Source organism: Schistocerca serialis, chromosome 4, assembly GCF_023864345.2.
Source record: "Schistocerca serialis cubense isolate TAMUIC-IGC-003099 chromosome 4, iqSchSeri2.2, whole genome shotgun sequence".
NCBI classification, from domain to species: domain Eukaryota; kingdom Metazoa; phylum Arthropoda; class Insecta; order Orthoptera; family Acrididae; genus Schistocerca; species Schistocerca serialis.
Window position 1 is genome coordinate 113,205,925 of NC_064641.1, and position 18,285 is coordinate 113,224,209.

An 18,285-nucleotide genomic window follows, 5' to 3' on the forward strand; every position below is an offset into this window, starting at 1 on the left:
ACAAAGTGCCGTGGCTTTCATTCAAAGGATGCAACATGGTATCAGCCTTTCTCAGTATCCATATTACTTTCATCCTCCAGAATCAGCCCTTTTCTACTCATCCAACCAAGGCTCTGGTTTTAAGGGGTTTTTCTGCCAGGCTAGTAGCCAAGTCATCAATTTTATGGCTAAACATTTTTCTGTTTTGCATACCAAGTTTTGTTATTCCTGCACACTGCAGGTCGTCGTTTGCTACACTATCACATTTAATTATTTCAGTTTTATTCTTACTGCTATTACGATAGAATTCCACAATCTGTCTAGTTGATTTGGTTGGTTCCATTCTTTTGTATGGTTATAGATTATGGCCTACATTTTTTAATACCTGAATAATGCTTGTACACTTTTTCCTTCAGTTTATGGGCTTTAAGGCCATACCCACTCAACCATCTCAATAGTAATGTTAGTTATGGTGATATGAAAGCAAGAGAAACACAACACCCAGTCCCTGAGCAGAGGAAAAGTCTCTGAGCAACCCCCCATGCTTACCGTATAGCTACCAAGGCAGATGTTGGTATACTTTAATTCCTTAATTATTCTTAGTCTTTCTTCAATATAATTTGAACCTAAAATTTTCCTTGTTACTTTTCATTCTTCTTCTGGATTTCTCTTCACTGTACCTCTGTTTAGAAAGAAGATTCATCTGCACAAGGATGGCTGTGGTGTCATGTCTCATCTGCACAAGGATGGCTGTGGTGTCATGTCTCAATTTTATGTTTTTTGAAGTTTTTTCTTGCTAATTTTTTTAAGTGTACAGGCTGTTTCCATTTTGTGAAACTGAGTTTTGTAACTGGCCTTTCACAGGCCAGTCTTCTGAATGCTTTATTACTTAATCCATACTGGACTGCAACAGAAGGACAATGACCTTTGTGGGTATTTATGAATATAAGCATTTTCTGCACAAGCCACACTGCTTCATCCACTACAGGTTTTACAACATATTTCCCAATACTTCAGCTGATAAGATGCCACAAACAAAATAAATAGGCTATGGCCTCAGCCACATTCCACAATACAATTTTAACTTGTTTGGAACCTGTTTATGTTCACCAGATGTCAAACAAATCAACAAGACCACTGGTGGAACTAGTCTTTGCTGATACTGTAACACTTGCTGTTAACAGATAGGATGAGGCATCTAACTTTTTCATCTCAAATAATTTTTCACTCAAAGATGTTTGTTATCATTTCACCTAGATAGAGAATTGCAGGGACCATAATGAAGACCAATGCATTTTCATATAACTTCAGACATCACTGTGATACAGGTATAAACTTTCTTCAAGTAGAACTTTTTTTTTGTGCCAGACTAGAATACATCAATGAGAAACTGAGTGATATAACTCTCTTCTAGGTCTGACAAGAAATCAGGAAGTAAAAATACAATGAATATGGGAACTTTTTGCTATTATTGAGGCCATTTGAATGATGTGCTGCCAGGAAGTTTACTTTTGTATCCATCACGACTTGCATAAACATTATGTAGTGATATTACTGGCTACAGCTGTGCAGTGAACATCTGGGCAGCATGTCATCCTGAATTCATATACAAGAGTCTTGGTCACTAAAAACCCCATTAAAACAATTGGTAACACCTCAGACACTTGTTTCACTATAGTGAAAACTTTTAGTCTAAAGTTAAGGAAGATATTCTTTACATATATTTTATTATCAATTACCTTCCAAATTGGGTATCCCTCATAGGCATGGAAACGCCCCTGCATGCACATGACTTCGACACCTTCAAGAAATCCAAATACAAGTTGGCCAGCATGGCCAGCAACTGTCGAGTGGGGGAAGCCGGGGATGTCCGAGTAAGGAAACGCCTGCCGCTTTGTAAGTGTGTTTGCCAGTTCACCTGGAGAAAATAACACCAATATTACAGATGTACACAAAATCTTGTTACAGTGAAATACTGCTTCACAGGTGAGTCTGATCCAGCAAAAGAACTGTATCTAACATTTTGGATCATGCTGTGATGAAATGACATGATCTCATATTATAAGAAATGTGGGTTTGGTTGTCATTAAAGATACTCACTCTGCCTTAATTATTCTTGTCTGGAGGTAAAGTCAACACCAAAACTTTCTTTTGAATAAACTGCTCTATGTTGATAAGCTCATTTACCAATAAATTAGTCGCCTCCATTCTAATAGAGTTTAACACTCCCACAAACTTCAGACTTATTGTTTCCATGAAGTATCTAAAACCATGTGGTGCTGCAGGGTTTATAATCAGATTAGCCCATGGAAGCTGTCCAGCCAAAAAACTGATAATCTTACTATGATATAAAGGCACTTCTCACTATCAAAGATTAGAAAAAGGACACCAAAAGTGAAAATTTTAATAGTAAGTTTGCAGCTGATTGAGTAAATATATGTAAAATGATTTGTGTGAAATGAAACATGAAAAGTTGCATGGAAAGTAGTAAGTAGTGTAAATGCGACAAGTTTCTGCCAATGCTGATAAAAAAATCTTCGAAAAGTACATTGCAAACACATAAATATTAACTACCATCAGGAGAAAAACAGTAGCTATTTAACATAACTGATGCGACAGTTTTTTCCACATTAGCAGCTTGCCTTCTAATTTACTTTATCAAATTTAAGTAGCATAACAATGAACAGCATTAAGAAGTGCAATTTTAGTTTACTGTTGTGAAATAATATGTATCCAGTCGTCTGAGCAATCCCACATTACTCTTGTATGATCTTTGTTTCACAATTTGTGCTAAAAGGGCAGAAAAATAGGAAGACCACAGAGAGACGCATTGCTGGATGGCAGAAGGGGAGAGCACAGTACAGATGACAAGGAGAAGTAAGACTTAGCAAACAAACTGTTACTGATCTTTTCTTATTGACTGATTGAGAATGAACTACGTACACACTGTATAAATACATCTTAGAACAGTACTACTTTCAGTAACTTTTCATGGAACGGCCTGGCGTTTCACCCACTTGCCCCATCTCATCCACATCTACATCCACACTCTGAAAATACTGTCAAGTGCATGGCACGGGGTGCATCCTACTGTAGGGATTTTTGTCCATTCTGTTCAGGTACGGAGCACGGGAACAATGACTGCTTAAATGCCTCTGTGCACATTGCAATTAGACTAAGACTGTCTCTACAGTCTCTATGGGAATGACACATAGGAGGTTGTAACCTATTCTTAGATTCATTACTTACGCTCATCGGTTTGTATCTGCATATATCTGCTTTATATTTACTTTGTGGTTAAAAGTTTACTGGCAGTGTGTTGGTTTTAGAAAACTTGCAAAGTAGGTTTTCATGGGACAGTTTGCTTTTATCTTCAAGTGTCTGCCAGTTCAGGTTTTCCAGTATCTCTGTGACACTCTTCCATGAGCTGACAAACCTGTGACCATTCATGCTGCTCTTCTCCGTATCCTTTCAATATCCCGTGTTAGTCCTGTTTTGCACAGTTCCCATATACCTTAGCAATACTCCATGATAGGCCACTCAAGTGTTTTGTACACTGTCTCCTTTGTAGGCTGATTGCTTTCCCTAGCATTCTACCAATAAACCTAAGTCTGCTACCTGCTTCACCCACGACTGTGGTTACATCATAATTCCATTTCATATACCTCCAAATTGTTAGACCTAGGTATTTGCACAGGCACACCTGATTCCAACTATGACCCGCTGATATTATAGTCTTAGGATACAATGTTTCATCCTCTTTTGAAATATACAGATTTAGACAAGAATTTCTGATCATTCAAAGCAACTTGCCTGTCTTCACACTACTTTGAAATCTTATCATTTGTGTCGCTTCTTTCAGACAGTACTTTATTATAGATAACTAGTCCGCCTCCGTAGCATAGTGGTAGCGTTACCGCCTACCACGCATGGGGGGCTGGGTTCAATTCCCGGCAGGGGACTGCGTGTTGTGTGTCCATCATCATTGACACACAAGTCGCCGAAGTGGCATCAACTAAAAAGACTTGCAATACACCGGCTGAACCCCGAAGGAGATATCCCAGCCAATAAATGCCATACGATCATTTAATTTCATTTATAGATAACTGCATCATCTCCACACAGTCTGAGGTTACCACTAATAGTGACAATAAACGAGCGAGGTGGCGCAGTGGTTAGCACACTGGACTCGCATTTGGGAGAACGACGGTTCAATCCTGATTTAGGTTTTCCGTGATTTCCCTAAATTGCTCCAGGCAAATGCCCTTTGAAAGGACACGACTGACTTCCTTCCCCATTCTTCGCAAATACGATGAGACAAATGATCTCGCAGTTTGGTCTCTTCCCGCAGAACAACCCAAACAAACTCCAGTAACAGATTTCGCTTGATACCGCATACTGTCGTAATTTAGTTAATAAGCATTGATGTGGTACCGAGTAAAATGCTTTTCGGTAATCTACCTGAGTGCCTTGCCCCACGGTTTTTGGGACGTCATGCGAGAAAAGTGTGTTTCATACTGATAGATGTTTTCAAAGTCGACGCTGGCTGGCATGGAAGAGGACATTCTATTGCCTGCGGCAACATCACTCAATCGTTATGTGATTACTGACTTTTTTCGTGTTTTGTTGTTACACCAAGCATTGCACTAGAACAATTTCGATTTACACTATGGAAAGAGCACGTAAAATTACACTTGAAGAAGTCATCTCGTTTGTAACAACAAACAAACCAACGTTACCTGTTGACAATGGAATTATATGACACAAGATGGGCAGTTATTGTTAGTGCTGACTCCTAAGATCCGTTCTGGTGCTTCGGCAGATCAATGTAATTTAGTTTTTACGGTGAATATATGGAGTCACCTCATTATGTATGTCATACAATGCCATTGTTAACAGAAAATATCCTGCGTAATTTTCACCTCCTCCGGCTGCAATTTTCATGTGCACTTCTCGAAAATAGAGAAGTCTGCCAGTCCTAGTAAAACAGCAGCTCAGTAAGGAGTGATAAATCGGCGAATTACCATTGGGCGCGTCGAAGGTCAGTGAACGGGCAATCACTTCTTTATTTATCACCATCTCCTACATCGTCCTCGTGACCCATATCGTACTTGGCAAAGAGACCAGCTCAATAAGCGTTACCCCCCCCCCCCCCCTCCACATTCCAACCCATTTACCTCCTTTCCTATAACACACGTGTTCTTCGCACTTCACAGTGGCAAGCGGAGTATGTATGGGTTGTAGATGCACGTAACTAAAGTTTCTACCAAGTTGGCCACGCCAGGTAACTTAACTTTTTGTACTATGCGTAGAGGTCTACGCTGATGGGTTTGTATCTGCAGATATCGGCTTTATAATTACTTTGTGATTAAAAGTTTACTGACAGTGTCGATATTTTCGTCTATTTGCCCCTCAGAGGGGTGACAATTGTTGTTTGAAGGCAGTACGCAGTTTTATCAATCATTTGCGACGCGGTGCCACTATATTAGCTTAAATGCGCAGTGTCCTGAAAAGCGTAGATGCATTGTTGACAACTGCAAGATCCTCCTTCCTGGTTGTGGCCGCACAAACAAATCGCTTCCTCAAGTCTGGTTTGCAGTAACGGAGGTCAATTCTGAGTATTACCGACCGCTGTCACCAAGCTACATGAAACTCTCCTAGGACACTGTCGATTCTCAACATTTCACTTCATGATCCGATTACTATTTGTGTATCAAACAAGTCACATATAATGTTCGGTATGATATTGGTGAATTTACCAACGTTCCTCTTAAATACACACATCAAAAAAAAGTTTTTAATCACCCCAATTCCCAGAACTCCTGAAGATAGACGTTGACTGCGGATATTGTATCAAAGACACAGTCCCATTGACTTTTCTGAGATGTCACTAAACCCGCCCAAAGATGAAACAACCATGCATGAGCAGCGCCTATTAGACGGAGGGGGTCCGACAGCCGATCAGTTCCAGTCATTCCACCAGGAAGGAGGTACATGGCTAGTGTTGTGTGTAGTACAACCATGCCTAAGGTCAATACCGCAGTTCGACCGCGTCCGCATTGTTACTTTGTGTCAGGAAGGGTTCTCAATAAGGGAAGTGTCCAGGCATCTCGGAGTGAACCAAAGCAATGTTCTTCAGACATGGAGGAGATACAGAGAGACAGGAACTGTCGATGAAATGCCTCGCTCAGGCCGCCCAAGAGCTACTACTGCATTGGATGACCGCTACCTACGGTTTATGGCTCGGAGGAACCCTGACAGCGACGCCACCATGTTGAATAATGCTTTTCGTGCAGCCACAGGACGTCGTGTTACGACTCAAATTGTGCGCAATAAGTTGCATGATGAGCAACTTCACTCCCGCCGTCCATGGCGAGGTCCATCTTGCAACCACGGCACCACGCAGCGCGGCACAGATAGGCCCAACAACATGCCGAATGGACTGCTCAAGACTGGCATCACGATCCCTTCACCTACGAGTGTCGCATATTCTTTCAACCAGACAATCGTTGGAGACGTGTTTGGAGGCAACCCGGTCAGGCTGAACGCCTTAGACACACTGTCCAGCGAGTGCACCCCTCCTGTTTTGGGGTGGCATTATGTGGGGCCGACGTACGCCGATGGTGGTCTTGGAAGGCGCCGTAACGGCTGTACGATGCGTGAATGCAATCCTCCGACCGATAGTGCAAGCATATCGGCAGCATATTGGCGAGGTATTCGCCTTCATGAACGACAATTCGTGCCCCCATCGTGCACATCTTGTGAATGACTTCCTTCAGGGTAATGACATCGCTCGACTAGAGTGGCCAGCACGTTCTCCAGACATGAACCTTATCGAACATGCCTGGGATAGATTGAAAAGGGCTGTTTATGGACGACGTGACCCACCAACCACCGTGAGGAATCTATGCCCAATCGCCGTTGACGAGTGAGGGCAATCTGGGCCAACAGTGCCTTGATGAATTTGTTGGTAGTATACCACGACGAATACAGGCATGCATCAATGAAAGAGCACGTGCTACTGGGTATTAGAGGTAACGGTGTGAACAGCAATGTGGACCACCACCTCTGAAGATCTCGCTGTAGTGTAGTACAACATGCAATGTGTGGTTTTCATAAGCAATAATAAATGCGGAAATGATGTTAACGTTGATCTCTATTCCAGTTTTCTGTACAGGTTCCGGAACTGTCGAAACAGAGGTGATGCAAAACCTTTTTTGATGTGTGTGTATATTTACACGTACATAAAGTAACGCTTAGTGCACTGAGAACTGTAGGAATTTAACATTATATAACTTTATGGTCAATTAACGAATATTTGATAAATGGACTGTATAACTAACAGCATGGAATATGTGACAACTTTTAACAAGGTTCCATTTGACTTCCCAATGTTTCGAAAATATTCTGCAAAATAATATCACAAAATCTGTGTCACTGATAAGGATAGAATGTTGTAAGTTGCGAAACGTATCAAGAAAATTCAGGCTATCATGTGCTATAATATGGTCATGATCGTCTTCTACATTCTTAGTCAATGGAATTAAATGCCAAGATTCGGCTACAGCAGACGAAAATTTAGAGCAAGGGCAATCCCATCGTCAAAGCATCAGTATTCCCAATTAATTGTAGTGTAAAATATTAAAGTGAGTATTCGTTTGTTCGTCTTCTATGCGTTCCTACAGCAGTCATCCGATGACGATGAAACTTTAGTAAGTTGTGCGCACGTACGCCAAAGTTCCTGCAGGGGTAAGGGCCACCTAACACCAGTAGGGTGATGGTGAAAGGGGGGGGGGAGGCAAATAGAATCTCAACTCCGTAATATCTGGTGAAATTTCAAGCAAATTCCGTATATACATTATTTGTCACGCAACGGCAACGACATATCAGTGTATATCTCTGAAATAACTGATCGAATATGTACCATAACTAATACACGTATCACATAAAATCTGAACAAATTACTGCGACACTAAGACATCCTTACATGACTTAGCGTTTTGAGATGGAAAGACTTGACATAAAATCATGACTCAGGAATGCCTGGAGCAATTATTTGTATAAAAGATTCTGTGAGAATAAGATAGCCTTACTACCGCTTTGAGTGAGGTTGAGAATGGGAAGGGGTGACATGTAGAAACGTCCAAAATCACCTACTGATATTTTTTCCCAGTGATTAATTCACCTTAAATTGTTTAAAAGCATGGAGCGCTATCTATCTCTTATTTGCGTTGTCAGTGCAATCAATCATATCGTGACAATGAGCACCGCAGCAGCCAATAATTTTGTCAGCGTGTTTCGGGGCCAAAGATCACGTCACACGGCTTAGTAACTTGCACAGGGTGTATATACGCGAACAAAAACCTGGATTTTTTCAGGTTAAAATTTTTTTTTCCGCGTTAAACTACACTTTTTCCGTTCTTAAGTGAAACTTCCAGGCACTTTAGAAAACGAACGTACCCCGCTCCGCGAAAAAAAAAAAAAAAAAACGCGTTTTGGAAAGATCTTCGACGTGCAGCAACATGTACGCTGCGTATTTTCGTGCTACGAAAGTATATATTCGAGTACCATCAAACACAGCACGTTAGTTTCCGAAACACCGAAATCGAGATTGCGATGCGGTTTTAATAAGCCAGTCATAGCTCATGTCACGTGCTCTCGCCAGGCGATTATAGCAGATCTTCAGAGCATAGGACACGTGATGTAATCAACCAATAGCAACATCACTGTTAAGAAGCGTGAACACACAAATAAGGAAAGTTCATGTTAAAATTAATATAGTGTAGCTACAAGAAAAGCTAAGCTTTCACATATAATGTTGGTCTTTTTTCCGTGCGTTACACATTATGATACATCACGCAAATGTGCCAGTAAAATTTTAAATAATGACGTAAATGTCTGGTCTTCTGGGCTTGAAATTCTTCTAAGTGGCTGGCCTTCAAAGTGTTAAGCTTTAAATGAGAGTCAAACGCTCTGTGTTTTAAGAAATTCAAAGGACTTTCTCGCACGTAACATAATTCATCTCACGTAAAATTAAATTTACTTTGAAAATAATGCTTTTCATACCACATTCGCAATATTTTCGCGCGACCTGTTAGAATTCATTTCACCATCTGTCAGAGCACCAGAAAACAGGCGGTACTGCGCGAGCACAACTGCGATGACGTACGAAGCCCATATGTTCGTTCTTTTATAGCATTAGGAGATCTTACATAGCATTAAGAGATTTTACCCTACGTCATAAACGGAGGAGGACATCAGAGAAGATCGGAATTTCGTAAATCATACTAAAACACTTAATGTGGCTCAAAGTGCACATTTGTATGTCCAGATTCACGAAGATGTATGCCCCAACCTGATATTAAGCTTTTCAGTGTGGTATTTGGGATGCAAACTTTCCTGGAGTACCAGTACTGTATTATCTCATGTTTGGTTCCTTATTATGGCATAACGCCATACGTGCCGGAAGATGCAAACGTGCATTTGAAATTCAGCAAACAGTTGAAACTAGTCAATAGAGTGGAATGAAACAGTTTCTAATAAATTAACTGCCTCTGCGGAAAAGACTAATAAAAGGCAAATTTCTTTAGCAAATCGACAGAAATAAATTCATTGTTCCGCAAGGCGATTAATGCTTGATTGCCAAAAACGTGAAAATAAAATAAAATTAGAAAACTGAAACTAACAACATATTTTAGCCTTCTGTAATTATGTGAATGTATTTCAATTCACTTGATAGCTCCCGGTCACAGAATTCTATTTTGTTTTGATTTGACGTGAGAGTTGTAAACGATGAAGAAACAGTAAAATCACTAAAAGTAAAAACTGGTCACGTGGAAACTACTCTCCCTCCCCACTTCGAAAAGACTGCATTATATGCAATTCAGAACCTGTAAGAGGTTTCCACCTAGCATATGCATAAAGTATGGAGAAGAGCAGATAGAAGAGGTTGACCGTCTTAAATTCCTGGGATTACAACTTGATAATAAACTCAGTTGGGAGGAGCACACCACAGAACTGCAGAAACGCCTTAACAAATCTGTATTTGCAATTCGAGTGTTAGCGGACATAGGGGACATAAAAATGAAAAAGCTTGCATACGTTGCCTACTTTCATTCCATAATGTCATATGGCATAATATTTTGGGGTAACTCTTCAAGTCAAACAAAAGTTTTCAGAGTCCAAAAGCGTGTAATACGTATTATTTGTGGAGTAAATTCACGGACGTCCTGTAGAAACCTCTTCAAAGAACTGGGTATACTAACTACTGCCTCTCAGTATATTTACTCTTTAATGAAATTTGTCCTAAATAATATATCTCTTTTTCCAACAAACAGCTCAGTTCACACATACTATACAAGGAACAAAAATTATCTGCAAAAGGACTTAAAAGCACTTACTTTAGTTCAAAAAGGGGTCCACTACTCAGGAACACTCATCTTCAATAATTTGCCAGCAAACACAACAAATTTAGTTACAAATAAAGATCAGTTTAAAAGGAGCCTGAAAGACTTACTAGTGGTCAACTCCTTCTACTCCATTGACGAATTTTTTAATAGAAACAAATGATGTATTGTATATATTCATACTATTAGTATTGTTATTTCAGCTTAAAAAAATATTGACATGTTCCACATCCATGAGGATCTCCTCAGCACGGATCTATGGAACGAAACATTAATCTAATCTAATCTCATCTACTACAACTCAAGAACTGCTCTGCGCATGTGTGAATCTCGCAGCTTCGGCGCGCCAGAAAAAAATTTTCCAGATAGCATCTAGCTGCTTGTTGTCACTGCGGATACAGCTAACAACCACACTTCAAGTAGCCAGAAACGGAAGAAGATACTGCTCATACACGGCTCAACTGTGCATGTGCAAGAGCCCGTTGGCAACTGTTGAAACGAACCTAATTTGAACAGTTGTGACGTCACGCTCATCGGAAGCAGTTCGTTGTTATGAAGAATTACTTAGTCTTCGCCCTAAAACCTTTGACCCGTTTTGCTTTTAGCAGACGCTTGTGTGAGCACTGTGTTTCGCTGTTGTAAATGGACATTTCCTTTGCAACTTACGTTTTATTTTGGTTTTTCTCTCGTTTAAGTTTTATTTTGATTTTTTTGTCTCGTTTATGTTTTATGGCTGCAGTATTTTTCTGCAGTGTGGTAGGATACAGTAACATTCTTTGTCAGAGTATCAGTTCTTTCCAGTCAAAATTACAAAAATTTAAATGAAAACTAAAACGATGAAAAACTACCAGAATTCTAAAAAATCCCCGCGTTTTTCTCGGATTTCCCGGGGCGTATACGCCCTGCGCATACATTAAACGTCTCCTCCAGAGTCGCAAGGTATAACCAAAGTCTAATACATACAGTCCCGAAATATTCTGGTGCGAAAGTTGTTCTCGTTTGACAACTGTAGTGACACTAGCGCTTCAAGGGGGGAGAGAGCAGACTGTTACCTGAGCCGTTAGGGCAGTGTTTCTTGTTAATTATTTCTCTATTTAGTTAATGAAATAGTTGTTATACTTTTGCGTTCCATACATTAATAAAACACCAAGACACAAATTATTGTGAAACAAATGTAAAACCGCCAAATATCACCAACTCAATGACAAACACAACTTATTCATGAGGAGATACTTTCTAATCTCTCTACAATTGCAGCTTACTCCACTGTAAGCAAGATAATATAAACACATATTTCATGCTTAAGCAATATATGTTCTTATTACGATAGGGACTTTCATTGACACACAAAAAATGTTTTATGAAGTCTAATGATTCGCCCATTCATACACTTCTTTCTGCTTTCTAATACGGTAGATGAATATTCCAGTAATTGTAAATAATTTTGCTTCAAAAGCTAATATGCTTAAGATTCTGGTCATTTGTGGTTCTGATGTAGCAACTATTGAGGAATTAAGACATATAGGGATTACAGATATTAGCTGCGAGTGAGTAGTGACTGAAATCACTGGGGAAAGTTGAAAATTTATGCCGGGGCGGGATTCGAACCCAGTCTGCACCTTAGTAACCAGATTCACTGACGACTGCACTGGCTGGACACAGTGGTCATTGCAACTGCACGGGCTATCCTAGGACGCCTCCTGTCAGACCAAAATTCTCATGTTATCTACAGTCCTTATTACTCATGACATTCCGCCGATTCCAGAAGACTTCGAGCCTGGTGTGCATCTGCACTGAAAAGATCATTGGCCGTCCTCGCCTTAGTTATATACATATGGCGTCTGTTGTTTCAGACACGTTCGAAAGAACGTACACATTTACATTGTGGAATTTTGTTTTCTTTATTGGGAAACCGTTTTATTTCCTTTGACGTTTATTGCCACGTCTGTGTGGCGTTCCCTCCAGCTACATGCGTGGTGGCTTATTTTGTACGTTACGTAATGTAGGTATTACATTCCGTACAAGTTTCCTACGTTCCACATTCACTGCTTTGGATGAAAGTGTAGCGAACAAACCTTCGCGTCATTGGGTAGATATATGACGTCTTTCCGCAAAAGGTCAGGTCTTCTGCTGTTTATTGGCAATTTTTTGTTATTAAAGGAGAACGACATTCTTCATTAAATATCTGTACGTTAAAAGATAGTCGGAAATAAACTGTCCTGTATATGCCATTTCATACTTACCAGGATTCCTAGGAAGCTAAAGAAATACAAACGTGCTCATTTTTTTAGCTATTGTCGATATTTGTTGCATTGCATACGTTTCCTACTGTATACACTACCTTACAAATCGATATAAACGATACTATTCGCACTCACGCCATATTGCATTCAGAAGTGTCGATTACTGACAGCTTGGCGCGCTGCAATCGCAGTGCATAATAAAAGACAGTCGCATTTGTTATGTCAGATTGTGGGTATCACAGCGGACAATCATACTGTTCCCAGCGATAGTCTTTTTTTCTCTATACGCCTGTCAACTGCCGATACGCCTATCAACTGCGGTCGAATTTTAAGTTTCTTCAGAATGCAAATGAAATTGCAGCTTGAAATTAGCTAACGATACAGATGAAATATGTGTGAAATACGTTAAATGCATGTGAAATACATACTTCTGTGTGTGTAAAATATAAGTGACATTTCCGTACCCGGACAAAAAGCTAATCGCTTATAAAGTTCCATTATCCGTTAATGCGGATGAGAAAGACCTGGGGATGCGTATTTCACAACGGTACTTTTAACAGCACAAACCTCTGATTATCGAAAATGATTATGATATTTCCAGTGAATACAGGCAGAAACGTTATAATATTTGTTTGAATAAGTTATCAGAAAGAGGGTGCCATCACCGACTTACCAAGTCCCGAACCGCAGATGATGCCAATCTTCGGCCGGATTGTCGTTCTGTTGAGCAGGAACTGCGCTATCTCCATAACGGATTCATAGGTGTAACTGAAAAACAGAAAAATCACAGGTTACGAACAATTCAGAAGGAAAGAGCTCGTACGTGACTAATCTACACTCCTATATAGCAAGCAGACCTTGTGGAAAAGCGGCGGTACACGAAACTACACGCTTGACAAGCGTGCACGACCAAGCAATGTGTGCAAGTGCGCTTGAGCGTCTGAATTATCATTTTGGTTGGCAAGTTTTCAATTATGCAAACTTGCATAAGGCTCCCAGCCATGACCGAGTGCATCAACAATGTACAAGCTTATTAAGCAATCGTCAGTTGTCAAATGGTCTTCGCACCAATCATGGCGACCTGTCTTACGGGCTCCAAACAGGAACGGATAGCAGCTATCCGTCGCCAGCTCGCACAATCTGTTTATAGATTGCACATGTGTGACCAAATCGCAGATCGCAACGACCACTCCTGCATTCCCAACAAATCTGATAAATCGCATGCGATGTGCGATAGTATGGCTAACTAGCTGCGCTTCGCTTGTCATGTTATTGAGCGTAGTTGCGTGGCTTTGTTTCGTATCGCTATGCACACGTGGGGGGTAAGAACTTCAAGTTAGAAATTACGGTTGATCAGGGGCCAGAAAGCACTCTGAGAATTGAAATTGAACCCCGAGTTGCCGCTTAAATTAATACTGAAACTAAAAAATGCAAAACATCGACACCCCCAGATTTTGCAGTGATTAGCATGTTGAAGCTTGTCCTGCGGAAGCACATATTCTCGGGAACTTCTTACCAAGTCAAGAAACATTCTTCCATCTGCTGACTTTTTCGTCATTGATGAAATTACACGTTTTTTAAACTTCTTAACAGAATGAGGTATAATAAGTGGGCATTTTAATTGAAATGTTTAGTGTATACCTATTCTGCAGCACAAGTCTCTTGCCGTATAATATAACCTAATTCTCCCTCAAACAATTTACAAGAATTATGAAAGCCACTGCTGATCCTGATAACATCCCAATTGTCGTTGTTGTGGTCTTAGAGCTAAGACTAGTTTGATGCAGCTCTCTATGCTACTGTATCTCTATACACACATCGAAATCACGAAAACATTGCATAAATTCTTGCGGATAAACTGCAAGACTAATAAATGAAAAAGGAATTGACAACTAAGTTTTTTGCCGGCCGGTGTGGCCGAGCGGTTCTAGGCGCTTCAGTCTGGAACCGCGCGACCGCTACGGTCGCAGATTCGAATCCTGCCTCGGGCATGGATGTGTGTGATGTCCTTAGGTTAGTTAGGTGTAAGTAGTTCTAAGTTCTAGGGGACTGATGACCTCAGATGTTGAGTCCCATAGTGCTCAGAGCCATTTGAACCATTTGACAACTAAGTTTTATTTGCGAAATACACACTACAATGATGCACACAACACATTTAGTGTCAATGAAAAATATAGTGTATTCTGTAACAAAGCCTACTGTTTCCCAGAAAAGCGCTTTGAAAGTATTTTAATAAATTTTAATTACAATTGTTTTAGATTTTTTCCCAACTATTGGTAAACGTACGGAAATGAATTTCCAGTGCTACCGAACACAGTAATTCACTTTCCATAACAAACCTTCGACAAAGTGACGTTAAAAGTACTCGGTAAACCGCTCGTGTGTCCAGAAGTCCAAGCGAGCGACCAATTGCAAATGATAAGTCGCTCGTGGGGCCCTACAAACACATCAAGCGCCAACTGGCGAAAGTTATATTCGCTCTTATGAAAGTCGCCTTGATTTGAAATATCAAAACAAAAGCCTTTTACCCTAATGCGAAAAGGGATCACATGTCTGTGATAGGTATATCTCTGGCAAAATCTCCGACGTTGCGACTTTGCCAGCTGAGCTGTCCCATCTGGAAGTTACGTTTCGTCAAAACGGTTATAGCGATAGACAGACTGAACGTGCGTTGCGCTATCGACCAGCTGTACATCGGGTGATTGATGATAATTCTGAGTCGACACCTAAGTCTACTGCATTTTTGCCTTACTTCCAACAAGATCGGTCGTATTTTACGGAAATACGATGTGAAATGTGTTTTTGACCTCCAGCTAAAATTAGAGTTCGAGTTCTGTTCAGGATGATCTTCGTTTGCGTAAGGCGGGTGTATATCGCATTCCTTGTAGCTGCGGTACGGCATATATTGGTCAAACTATCAGGACCGTGGAGGACCGATGTGCTGAGCATAAACGGCACACACGACTATAGCAGCCAAGTAGATCTGTTATTGCGGAAGATTGCCTGGATACTGGTCACCCCATATTATATTATAACACCGATATATTGGCATGCACGTCCAGCTATTGGGACAGCGTTATTAAGGAGGCAGTTGAGATTAAATTAGCAAGCAACCTCGTTAACAGGGATGGAGGTATTTGTTTAAACTCTGTTTGGAATCCGGCTCTCTCCCTACCTCACCTGCGAATTCGTAGTCTCACTATCGATAGCTATGACTTTGGTCATCTTTGGTGGCACTAGTGTTCAGTGTGTGTGTGTGTGTGTGTGTGTGTGTGTGTGTGTGTGTGTGTGTGTGTTTGTTATCTTCCCTGCATCAGTCCGAAAACCGAGGTTTTAAATTTGCATGTACATCGCCTGTCTGTTGCAGTTCCTTGAAAATGGCGGGGTGTTATATCGGCGGTCGCTGAAAGTGTTACCTGGCTGACATTTGTACATGATACATTGTCTCGCATGCTAGTCAAACATGTTGCATGTGGAGCCTACTCCATATTATGACATAATCGTATGAATTTAATAATTTTCTTAAATAAAAAGTATATTTGTACCATCTTGAACGTTGATTTGAACACTCTAGAAATGGCGTGTTCGTTAGGCTATTGGGGAGGAGAGGGGCGACATAATCACAGTATGCTTCGCATCGTTCACGAACTATTTCTGTTGGTGAAACTCTGATTTAGTGGAAGAAACCAAACTTTCAGAAGAACCAGAATTTAATGTTGCCTTACTTCGAATGATGAGAATTTTAAAATTGTTCGCTTTACAAAATACATAACAATGGTATCTTTTGAAGACAATGAGACTAATATACAAATACCCGCGTGTAATATTCTGTTGAGACACGAAATACGCAATGGAATCTTAAATTGTAAACATCGATGACTGTAGTTAATTAGCTTAGCGCCCGCTGCGTCGCTCGTGCAGACCTATACCGACTTTAATCGAATTTTTATGTTATTCACAAATTGCAACACTTACTAAACTTTTCGCGCTACTTAAAGCCGTACGAGCATTGTCTTTTCCGACTCTGCTTCTGACCAAAAAGCGATTCTAGTAGCTTCAGTCCAACGTTTGTGTTAATCACGGCTTTTGGGATCTTGTAGTGATATTTCCTTAGAAACTTTCATCCACTAACACATAATTCTTTATATTAGAGATGGGCAAACTGAAACACGTAACTGTTTCGAAACAAATGAAACAGTACAATGTAATGTTTCGATACGCTGTTTCGAAACAGTGAAACAGTTTGTGTTTTGTAATCTAATAAACCTAGACATTTTATCATCTTGAATGTCTACTGTATAGGTATGTCCATATAAACACAAATGAGGTGCCAGAGCGCTAATCATATCGCAGAAAGTATGAAACTATCACTTAGGCGTCTTGGCAGTTTCGTATTTCATGCAGCAAATGCGCTGCTTTCGTGTCGTGTGACTTTCATACTTTTCAATTGGCTGAGGACAGCCATAGCTGAAGACAGAAGAACCACCACGAACGGAACTGGAGGTGGAAGCGAACTGCAGAAACAACGGATATGCTACTGGGATTCCCACATTCCGTTAGTATGGGTAATATACCCATCCTGCTAATTCCCATGCACACAAAGGGAATCATTGTGGATAATAGGCACAGTGACTATAGACTCACAAATAATGCCAAATAATTCGAATAAATAACAAAATATAACAGAAAAATTTTTGTCTTTCACGGTGTTTCGAACCGTAACTATAAATTCACCATGCTTCCCAGCCCTTCCCGTTCACCATTTCACTATCAGTGATATGTCAAACAGATTGCTTGCAATTATACCTACATTAAATTTATGTATATGTATAATAACTGTCACTCTACGCCTTTTTTTTTTATTCAAAATGTTCTAGGCTTACTTGCGTTTCTTAATATGATTACTGTACTTGAACAGAGAAACGTATGTTATAAAAAAAAGTGTAATTTAACTGAATGATTTTCACATATTTATGATTTTGAATGTGAATAGTATGCGTTGTTTTATTGTTTGGTTAATGTTTATAAAGCAAATGTTACGCCATTTCGGAATAGGACAGTCATCTAGAAACGAAGCTTTATTTTCGGATATCTTAAGCTTCATGCTACTGCTTGTCAAAACGATTTCGACACTCTTTAAAGTGTTTCACGAAGTGGTATGTTGTGTTTCAGTATCTGTGTCGAGCCCGAATCTCGTCCGACACAGAGCGGAATGAAACATCACTGTTTCGATACAATCAGTCCGTTCCAAGCACAGGTGGACTGAAACAGCTTTATTTTGAAACAACGATACAGTTTCTGTGTCTGGCTCGAGATCGAATCTGGTCCGGATATCCGAGACAGGGGCGGAATGAAACACCACTGTTTCGAAACAGTGAACCACAGCCGTTCCGAAACACTGAAACAGTTCCACGTATCGATACACTGTATCGAAACATAGAAACAGTGGCCAAGTCTACTTTATATGTAACGAGAAGTGAAATACCCGTTTTCATAGATATAGCTTTAAAAATATTTTGGTTGTTCTTTAATAATGATTTATTTTCAAAAAACTTTCACCCTCTGTTTCACCCCAGTAGGGATGAAATTTCCAAAAATAATGAGAACCTTATATCTTTATTTCTGACTGAGAAACCAAATACCAATTTTCGTAATTC

The 18,285-nt window shown here is 40.2% G+C and overlaps 1 protein-coding gene across 1 annotated transcript in view; it reads right to left on the reverse strand.

Moving 5' to 3' along the window:
- LOC126473521 (purine nucleoside phosphorylase-like) overlaps positions 1–18,285 on the reverse strand; it is a 74,601-nt gene that overhangs the window by 14,079 nt on the left and 42,237 nt on the right. The window contains exons 2-3 of the mRNA XM_050100623.1: positions 13,302–13,396; positions 1,719–1,897 (exon numbers count right to left, since the gene is read on the reverse strand). Of these exons, the coding sequence (XP_049956580.1) occupies positions 1,719–1,897; positions 13,302–13,396 (274 nt within the window). The remainder of the gene's footprint in view (positions 1–1,718; positions 1,898–13,301; positions 13,397–18,285) is intronic.